At 52.3% G+C, this 10,215-nt stretch overlaps 1 protein-coding gene across 1 annotated transcript; it reads right to left on the bottom strand.

The window, feature by feature from the left end:
- Positions 1-1,368: 1,368 nt before the first annotated feature.
- CYB5B (cytochrome b5 type B) lies at positions 1,369-9,957 on the bottom strand. The gene is made up of 3 exons (XM_087729286.1): positions 9,768-9,957; positions 7,130-7,258; positions 1,369-2,014 (listed from the first exon to the last, which is right to left on the bottom strand). The coding sequence occupies exons 1-3, from the start codon at positions 9,912-9,914 to the stop codon at positions 1,856-1,858; spliced, it is 435 nt and encodes a 144-aa protein (XP_087585412.1). The 5' UTR covers positions 9,915-9,957; the 3' UTR covers positions 1,369-1,855.
- Positions 9,958-10,215: the final 258 nt, after the last annotated feature.

Below are 10,215 nucleotides of genomic sequence, written 5' to 3'. Positions count from 1 at the left end.
GAGTGGGCTGGCACTTTCCAATCTGGCTTGCAGCTTTTCCTGGCGATTTCTTACCCAGAGTTACCTGGAGGTAAGATGGGCGGCCTATAAATTGTGCAAATACATAAATAATAGCAGTCCCATTGTGACTGCTACTCATCTGCAGTCAAGGCCAGAGCATCCACCCTCAGGCCTGGGGAGAGAGAGCACTGAGGACCAATGCAGAGAGGAATCGGCCGGCAAGGGGAGAATGGATCTACTACTGGACTTGCTTAATTGAGTCCCACTGCTCTATATTTGGACTCTCACCCAACCAGCTTGGCCCCATATCCGCTCTTCAGAGTGCCAAGCGGAGGGGTCTGCCCGAAGGAGCTGAGGTGGCACCCTTCTGGCAGAGGCTCAGGGTGCCTTAAGTCTCCCTGTGTGGCTTTTCTCCAGACAGATAAGCCTGCTGAAGCCCTTCCCTTTCTCAGAAGCCGGCAGCTGCTGCCTGTTTCCCATCATTACCCTTATTCCAGTGGGATCAGCTTCCAAGACAAGATTGGAACCCTGGATTTAGGGAGAGAGATAGACATGCAGGGACCTTGTTTTCTTATCAGCCAATTTCAACAAACCCACAAGAGCAGATGCAGCCTCTGAGTAGGACCCCACGGTCACCCCTACCGCCAGTCCGGCTGCTGGGTGCATTTTTTTGCACTGACGTTGCCAAATCCTCCAGGGTCTCGTGTATGTACGGCTGGCGGGTCTCGGCTGTTAAAAAGCCAGTTTCAAAGAAGCTGGAATCATTGCAAAACAATCCAAAGCTCAAGGAAGACCAGCAAAATCCTAACCTAGTGAGACCAGACAACCTGGCTAGAGAAGATGCCGAAAACGTCTGTTCAGCCACCCCTTTACAGAAGAGGCAGTTTCAGCTCAGGCACGAAGAACTGGCAGAGGTGCAGCTGAGTGGCGTTTCCACAAACACTCCGTGCTCTTTGTGGGAAGAGTTCCCCTCACAAGAGAAAGACCTTCATTTCCCCAAACATACTGCAGACTGCTGTACCTTTTGACCTCTTGTTATGCGCCATCAAGCATCTACTCTTAGCAGCCCCACAGATGTTCTCTGTAATGATCTGTCACCAACCTGGTCCTTCTGCCCAAAATTAACATCTGAGACTCCAGCTAAGCTGTGCTAGGAAGCTGGCATAGAACTCTCGGTCTCCCAGCTGCAGCTGGGCCTGGTACTGTGGGCTGGACTAGCTGGAATCTGGCTCAAGCCCGGCCCGGCCCCTGCCGTCTTCAACTCAGGGCTCCAGTCTTCCACTGATGGAGAGGCCAGCAGTCCCCTCCCCCGCCTCTTTAGGCAAGGACACCCCAACAGCAGAAGGACCACCTGGTCAGCCGGGCATGTCAAGGAAATTAATCTGGCTGGTCCAGACTTTTATTACAGAATAGGCATACAATGAAAGAGACTATGTAAACCAAAACACAATTAAAATTACATAGTTAATTTAACCATTTGAAACTCCAAGTACAGGAGAAGCTTACAGAAAATCCTCCTAAGCGAGTCCCGTTGGCGGATGCCGGTGGGATCATTTTCTGTAGGAAACCTGGCTACACACTGGCTGCTGACAGTGTTTGATGAGACAAGTGGAAGGAGCAGCATCAGAACCATTTAAAGGAAAATGACTTGCAGACGGTGCCTGAAAAAGCGTATCGCAGTGGAATGACAATTCCTGGGGTTTACAGCAAAGACGGTGGTCTTCCTAGATCCCTGCTTGGCTCTGCAGGTAACAGAGGCACTAAACTGACGGATAAAAGTGAAAGACGCCATCAGAAGTTAGAAAACAGCTGTCAATGGAGTGAGGTGGATGCAGAAAACCTCTGCAGACTCAAGTCAGGAGGACTTGCCATCCATTGTGTAGTAGCGATACATCAAGCCCAGAACCAGGGCTCCCAGGATAGGGATTAGCCAGACCGTCCAGATGCTGAGGAACAAGGAAGAAAGAGAAGGTGTGAGCGACATTTCCATGATTCCAGCCTTCAGAACCCCTGACTACTACATGCAAGATGGAGACGAAGGTGAAGGGCCCCCAAGGACATCTGCGTAGAGCAACATCTTGGCCATAATTCTCATACGTTCTAGCAACTGAAATTCACAAGGAGGCTGACAGCTGCAGCCCAGCCTTTTCTGTTCCTCTTCAGAGTTGCAGCTGCTGTGTTTCAGTTTCTTAGCACAAATGCATTCTGGGGCAACATGGCCTTTTCTGCACAGTTCAGCCAAACTATGGGGTCATATGTTCCAGATACCAACCCTCGTTAAAAAATTTCCTACTTCACGGCACAGCATTATGAGGGTCAGCAGTTAAAGATTCCCAAAGGAAATTCTCTTAAAGTTATCAGAGAAATGTAAAACATGTTTTCATTTGCATTAGTCCTGCTGTAAGGGTCTAATGTAAGTGCCAGCTATAAGATGCCAACTATAAGATTCCTCTCTTGCCACCACCAGGGAGATAGATTTCACTAGCTACACAATGCCTGGAAGCCTTCCAATTGAAGCAGGAGGACACACATTTCCAGAGGCTGCTTTTCCAAAGGGAGCACATTTCTTTGATTCACAACATTGTCAGAATACTGTACCTTGACTCATGGAATGGGCTTGGAACCTGGGGAGATAAAAGGCACATCCTTGTGTTAAGCTGACAATTGCTCAGAGAGCCAGAAAGCTCTTCCCATCTTTCTCACTTCCTGGGGAGAAGGGGGCGTCTTAGTTTCCTTCCCCTGGTCCCCCCCCCACTCTTTATTCAGACAGAGGCTGACAGTAGGACACCATGTCCCATCACTCTCCACAACAGGCAAAGGGGGCTTTCCTAAAGGAGAATGACAACATTTCTCAGCCCATCGTAAGAACCAAATGCCCAACTTGTTCCTCCCTTCCACTTTGCTGGTTGGGGTCTGTGCCACTGTGCCCATTTTCCCCTAAGAGCAACCCTTGCATTCAGCCTGGTTCTAAGAGCTTGGCCTTCTTCGGAATCGGAGGGCAGAAGATAAAGGGGGTTAATGTGCCTTGTCCAGAAATGCCTGAAGGAAGGAGCGGTCTGAGCAACAAAGAAAAGTTTCAAAAGACAGTGCTGTGAATTGTTAATGAGTCCCTTACTGACCCCCCTGCAGCAAAGGTGCAAATGTCGTGCCTTCTGAGGAGCCCAAAGCAGCATGGCTGTTCCCAGGCAAACGTTCTCAGCGGGCTATGAAGAAAAGCTAACCATCAAGTTACACCGAACTCCCTCATGGGACTCAACTCAACGAATCCTTTCTTTGGCCCACGGCCCTGTCTGTCCCACCAGATCTAAGGCGTTCACTGTAGGAAAAACGACCACGTTGGGAGGAAGAATGGAGACCTAAGCCGAGATGAGATGAAAAGATGAGACGTTTCCAGAGAAGAGCAAGTCCTGGAGCCCAAGCCAGACCTTGGGAAGGAGGAAGGATGGCGCAGAAGGGCTGGATGGGGTGGAGGCTAAGTGGCTTCAGAAAGGGAGGCCCAGGGAACCTTCTGAGACGACTGTCCAGAAAGGCCCCAGCCGAACAAACAGAAACTCACTGCGTCAAACAGGTAATCCCACTGCAAGAGCAGTAAGACAATTAAGTCAGAGAGACATTTTTGGGCTGCTATTCATCACAGATAATGGACGTGAACAGGAGGGGGGGGAGAGAGAGAGAGAGAGAGAGAGTAAATGTAGAAGCCTTTAGGAGAAACCGAGGTTTGTATCAAAGTTGGTTTGATACGTTTTCACGACAAAAGCATCCCGCTGCTCACAGCACTCCACTTCCCTTACACCACATGCTGCAAACCAAGGCTAAGCCTCTATGACTCCATGTATGGCGCAGTCAGAAAACAAGGCAATTAGGTAACCAAATTAAGCAAGTTGTGCAAACACCGTTTCCTTCTCCTCCTGCCTTTCTCCCCTGGGCCTGGTGCACGAAATTGCTAGGAGGCTTGGCCCTTCGCAGTCACAGGCAGTGCTCTGGACCCTCCTTCTCGGCACAGGTTTCCCCCCCTTGACTGGCAGGCACCCCCCTAGAGACCCTGGGCCTGACATTTTCAGGTGGTGAGAAATGCCACTTCAGAGCTCTCTGCAGTCAGCCCTTCCATATCTTCCCCAGAGGTAACGAACCAAAGACCCAGCAAGGGGAAGATTTATGCCTCAGTGGTCAGATAGGAGGGCAGCTCAAGGGTGGGCCTAATGTCCAAGGGATGTGGCTGGATGTTCAAGGAGATTTCTGCCCCAGCTGGAGGAGGGTGCTGACTTCAAGGCAGCAGGTGGGAAGGGCTGCCATTCAGAAGCTGGGCCTGTGGGCAGTCTCTTGGTGAAGGGCAGGTCACCTGGAAAGGCGGCAGATTCAGGAACTGGCTGGAGCCAACCTGAGATGCCTGCCTTGCTCCCAGAAGAAGCGACCTGTCTCCACCTTTCCCTAGGAGCCATTACTGGGGAGAAACATCCATGGCAGAACTGGAAGTACGTTGCCTTCCAGTTCCATTCCTTGTTGCTAGTCCAGAAGGACAGACAGACAAAGCACTTGGTGGAGGTGGAAAGAAAGCAGAATTGCTACCGTGCCTTGCTTCCCGTGACAAGGTAGGGCCGCCTTGCAAACAGCTGGCCATCAACCGAAAGGCAGCCAGCCTTAACCAAATCCCACCCAAGGGGCCTCCAAGAGATTGCCAGCTACAGCCACGTCAAAGGCCACCTTTAAAGCAATTCTCATCTCCCCTTTTCTAACTCAAGCTGCATCATCACAGCGTAGGCCTCTCCGTAGGACTGGCAGACGTAAGCATATTTGAATCCCAGCTTCTTCGTCTTCCTGACCCCGCTGCAGGAGGTCCAATCTCAGGACATTCCCCCTGGTTTCGGCTAAAGCGTTTCTCAAAAAGCCCAAGAGAGGATTCGGCACCTCTGAGTCATGCAAATACCGTTGGTTCTTTAAACTCACAGATCTGGCGTTAGCTGAACATGCAGAAAGGGAGAAAGCAGGGAGGAAGGAGGGCAACATGCAAGAGCAGCTCTTCGGTTAGGCCTGGCAAAGGAAGAAGAAACACAGAGAGAAGACTGGCTGGGCTTTCCTGGGCTGAGAAGAGCCTCCAGAGGATCCACAGCGGATCCCAAAGTGAAGGCAGGATTTGTTTGGGGAAACTTCTGGCTGCTACCAAAAAGGTTGCCACAAGAGAGGGTTGTGCAGAGGGACAGATGGACAGCCTTGCAGAGGAGGAAAAGGAAAGGCAGCCAAGGGGTCAGTTCACCCTTCAGCCCCCCTGATTCGAGGGAGTGAGGAGAGCCCACAGCAGGCCTTCGGTATGGCCTGGGAGCCTTTCTTAGAGGTAGGTATCAGAGCACCAGGCTTCCCCCGCAGCCCAGGCTCTCCCACAGGTAAAGCCCTCTTGTGCCTCTGAAAAAACAGGCCGTGAAGTGGGAAAACCCTGCAAAGCTTCTGGCCTCAGAGGCTACCAAGCCAGAACAAGGCAGGCCCATTTAGCCCAGAGACTTCATCCTTGCAGGAACAAGGCCACCACCTCTGCTTCTCCCCCAGAATCACAAAGCACAGAAATCCCCCCCACCCCCGCCAGAAAGGTTTACAGCCTCCAATCTCATTCATGGGGAGGGGCTCTTGGACAAGGCTGTTTTCAGCCCTGGCCTCCCCTCAGGCCCCTTGGGAGAAATCAAGGCCACCCACTGCAGCTGAAAGTGGATGACTCTCTCAGGACAAGTTCAGTGAGCTGCAAGCTGGGACATCATGCTCATCCCAAGCCTTTGTTGACACAAGAAAGGGGGGGGAGGGAGGGAGGGGCAACCTAGGACAATTACCACCTGGGCTGCAAGCTAAGCTGCCCAAAACCTTTCTTCCCTTGCTGCAAAGGGCTGCACTGTCCTGACCCCACGGCACTCTACCCAAAGGGAAGAGGTCACTCAGCCACTTCCACAGGAGGGCTACTCCACAGTGCCAGTGACTGTACATGAGGCCTCCTCACTCACGCTCCCTCCGCTGCAAGACAGAGCAGTCAAGAGGAAACAGGAAGTCCCGGCACCTCCAAGAAATGCCAAGTGCCTTACCCAAGGACCTCTTCTGCCCCAGAGGACTTTCTCCTGTTCCATCCCCTCAAGAGGCCCACCGAGATAAAAAGATAACAGTCCTTTCCTCTCGGAGGCCCTCAGGAGCTGGCAGTCAGAGCTCTGCTGCCTCTGGACATGGGTCCAGTCTGCACAACAGGTCCCCGAGTCCTGGACAGTCTTCCTTCCAAGGTAGGAGACTGACAGGCGGCCCCCCTTGCAAGGCAGAAGGATGCTGCCTGTGGGAAAGACGAGCGGCTGACGGCTCATGCATCAGTGGCCTTGTGCTCACTGCCTTGACCCAAAGCACTCTGCCAGCAGGATAATAAGGGTAGTGCTCCCCCTTCCCCCTCCTCATACCTCCACAGCCTGCAACATCTCACTCAGCTGAAAACATGTTTCTGTTCCTACAGCATTTTTGTAAGTACTGAGGGATGCTTCCCTGTCAGAATAAAAAGGAAAACACACCACCAGGACTGGGCCTTACCTTGGAGGTCTCGCGATCATCCTATGGAGAAAAGGGGAAAGGAGGAGAGACTCTCGTTACACATCTGAGGAAAAACAGCAATTCGACATAGAAAATCTACACAAATGCACTGAGTCGAAATCCTCTCTCTTCCTTCATCCGGGGCGATAACCACGGTTAAGGTCTTCGCTGCCCTGGAGAAAAAATGTCACCCAGAAAATGAAACGTCTTTTGATGAGAGAGAGGAAAACCAAAGTCCCCTTCCAGTCATTTCTATATCCATTTTGATTGGTCCTTGTCAGCCCAGCTGTTTTCTTTGGGATCCCTTTGGAGAGATGTGGGGAAGGCATCAAAGCTGGCGAGTGAGACCGTCCTGCTCTCCTTGCTCCCAACCTCACCTGCATAACCTGCTTGTAACTCGCAAGGGAAACGGCCTGGCCGGCTAAGCAGGAATCCTCAGATAAGCCAAGCCAAGGAAGACGGGTTCCCAGGACCATGGAAGCAGAGGGGCTCAGAGAAGCAGATGCTCCCCCACCCCCCCAAGGGGAAAACCTTCCGGCACAAGTATCACGAGGGCCCCAAATTCATGTTATAAATCAGACTTTACCGGATGGACCTCTCCTATGAGATACTGTTGGAGCATTTCTTTAGCATCCCGGGAGTGGCCAACGTCTTCAAAGCTCTCTGTGGCATCTCTACCAGCTTGTTCAAGCAGAACCCTGTCTCCACCTGGATGCTAGAAAAGGACAGAAAGTCTGAGAAAGGGGAGCAACCGGAAAAAGAACAAGCCCTCTATCTAACGGTATAAAGAACTGGCAAGCAGTCAAGATTTTCCTCAGTGAGGAGCTAGGAATTTTTTATCATAAAACCCATCAGAAAGCAACAGGACTTTTTCTACTTTTAAAGGTCTGCAATCTTATTAATGCAACCTTATTGAAGTCCTAGCCCTTTCAATCACACGGACATGTACGTGTCATATTCTTTCTGGGAACTACCTTAAGGAAACCCATCGGCCAAGGGATGACGGCTTTCCCTTGGCTGACAGGAACTATGTTAAGAAGCCTCCATCAGCCAAGCACCTAGATAGTCAATATTGCAAATATACACCGCATGGTCTCCTCTAGGCATCTAAATCTGTCCACCCAACGGTCCACAGAAATGTGGCCAGAGCAAAGGATTCTGGGAAGTGCAATTCAGCCATGCAGACATGCCTCTCCATGCAGTTCTGGTTACTCAGGAAGGAGCTTGTTTTTCTTATCTCTGGCCAGATTAACGCTGGTATGTTGAATACCTTTCTCTGTTTCAGGAAATTTGCAAGACTTCTACGGCCTATTCTTGTCCCTAAGATTTTGAGGGTGACAGCAGCTCTTTATTCTGCTTGGGGCTCAGCTACTCGAGATGCTGGATGCCGGTAGGGGCTTTGGCAAGCAGGCTGCCAGCCTTGCACCGCAAAGGAAGGAGTGCAAGGGAAAGTCTTCTGCTCTGCTGGCCAAGTGCCCAGCATTAATCGTGGCTGGTTCCCTCGGGAAGATGGCAGGGATGGCCTCCCCATGGCTGAACTGCTGCCCACTGAGGGTGATAACGGCAGGGCGGCGGGGCAAATGGCCTAGCACGCTGAGAAGGCTACTTACATGACATTTCCAACTGATGTTTGGCTTCCTGCTTAACCCACCCCCTCCACCACCGCCCCCGGGGAGTAGATGCCATCAGCTGACAGCAGTACAGAAGCCAGACAGCTTGTCGGGTCAGTAAGTGCAAAGCGGGCAGAACATGCCCAGACACACCCTCAGCACTCTGCAAGGAACCCTGCGGTGGATTTTGCTCCCAGGGTAAAACTCCTCCAAGGGTGAGGTAGGGAGCAGAGGTCAAAGGAATCATCTCTGATTGACGTCATTAGTTTTCCCCTGTGGCAGATTTCACATTTTTACCCAGAGAAACACAGAAAGTAGTGTGGACACAGGGGGAAGCAAGAAGACACCGACAGCACTCAACAAGGGCTCCATTTGCACCCCTGGCAATTGATCTCCCTTCTCCCCTTTGCCTCTCTGGCCTCTACATGATTCAATTTTGGTGCCACCAAACTCTGGGAAGCTCACAAAGTAAGTTGACCTTGAGTTTCATAAGTTAACTTCCGGTTCATGGAGGAGGCCAGGACGTCACAAGCAGTTCTATTCTTGGCACCTCCTTACAGGCTGTTCTTCCCAATGCCTTAAATAATCCAGCTCAACAAGAAGCATAATTGGATGTACAAAAAGATTGAGAAATTGGATTAATCCAGAGTCAAGGGATCTTTCAGGCAATGTAATAATTTCCACTTGCATGCTGAGGTGGGGGGCATGTCGTGTCCATTCAACTTTGCTTCTACACTTCAAGCAAATGCAATTCAGTTTTGCCCTCCTGGCTCCGAGCTCTTGCAACCACTTAGGAGTGGCGAAGGCTCCAGAGCTCTACAGAATCAAGGTAGCTTCTCCCTTCTCTGCCCTCTGCCCTGCAAATATTCTGAACTCTCCCAGCTGAGCTCCTCCCTGGGCACCTCCTGAGGACGACTCCGATGCCCTCTTGACTGAGAGCTGAAGGGCAGCAACCTTATATTTTCCTCAGCCCTATTTAGAGTATTTATTTACTAAGGTATCTCAAATACGCCCTTCAACACAGGGGAGTCGGTAAAAGAGGAAGTGAAGAAGAGGATTTGAAGTAAAACGTGCTGATTAGGGGGCTCTGCCGTTTGAGCGATCTGTGGACTGTTAGGATAACTTTATTATGGTTTCACCTTGTGATTAGCTGTTTTCATGCCTGTAATATATTCAAACAAGAAGAGAGTTGGAGACATTCCTACAAAGAAAGAAACAAGACAAGGAGCTCTTGTGTGTCATTTGGGATTTAGGTTCTATTGCTCTCCTTCCTTCAAGGGGCTGCGCTGCCAGTCCTGGCTTGGACAGAATTTGCTGAGGTTCAACCATCGGAGTGTAAACAGACGAACTCCCCACCCACCCCCACTACCTCCGGGAGGCCTTGCAGCTGCTCGTGGAAGGGGCAGCCGGGCCGCTGCGGGGGCCAAAGAAAATGATCTCCCGGCACAGCGGCCTCCCCGCTCCAAGGCGCCGGCGGCCCTCCGCGTCTCAGAAGCGCGGCCCGCTCAGCCGCCAAGTCGGCGGCCGACGCGACGGGCGCCCAAGCCGGCAGCCCCACCGGCGGGGACGCGGGCGAGTCGCCTCGTTTGCCTCCGCCGCCGTCGCGCCCCCCACCTCGTCGAGGAAGCGGGTGACGTCATAGACGCGGTCGTGGATGACCAGCCAGGCCTCCCGGTCGCTGCTGCGCTTCGCCACTTCGGCCAAGGTGAAGAACGGGCCGGCCTCGGGCCTTGCGCCGCCGCGCTCCCCGGCCGTCCCCATCCGCGCCTCGCCGCTCTCGGCCCGGCGCGCGCCCCGCCGCCGACCCTCCTGCCTCGGCCAATAGCAGCCGCGCGCGCGACCCAAGCAGCCAATCAGGCGTCGGCGAGCGGGTCTTCCGGGAGGAAGTGACGTTGAGCTGGATGGCGGCCGCTGTCAACCCGGGAGGCCTCCGAGGTTTCTCCCTGGAGCGCCATGTTTTTTGGGGGGCGCCTCAGTTTCCCCCAGTGGGATTGGGGAGCTACGCGACATTTTATTCCACCTTCTTCCAAAATGTATAACTCAAGGTTGCCAACATCTCCTG

This window comes from Thamnophis sirtalis, unplaced genomic scaffold, assembly GCF_051295495.1.
Source record: "Thamnophis sirtalis isolate CommonGarterSnake01/CBP01778 unplaced genomic scaffold, rThaSir2_p1.2 scaffold_14, whole genome shotgun sequence".
NCBI classification, from domain to species: Eukaryota; Metazoa; Chordata; class Lepidosauria; order Squamata; family Natricidae; genus Thamnophis; species Thamnophis sirtalis.
The sequence above is the reverse complement of the archived record's forward strand: the minus strand, read 5'-3'. Positions and strand labels throughout refer to the sequence as shown.

Bases quoted from the DNA above. Each gene is read 5' to 3' on its own strand.
- CYB5B (XM_087729286.1), bottom strand. From the start codon at position 9,914: ATGGGGACGGCCGGGGAGCGCGGCGGCGCAAGGCCCGAGGCCGGCCCG. The intron at 7,259-9,767 runs GTGGGGGGCGCG...GTCCTTTTCTAG, and splicing joins TCACCCGCTTCCTCGACGAG to CATCCAGGTGGAGACAGGGT. The intron at 2,015-7,129 runs GTAAAGTCTGAT...TGCATGTAGTAG, and splicing joins TCATAGGAGAGGTCCATCCG to TCAGGGGTTCTGAAGGCTGG.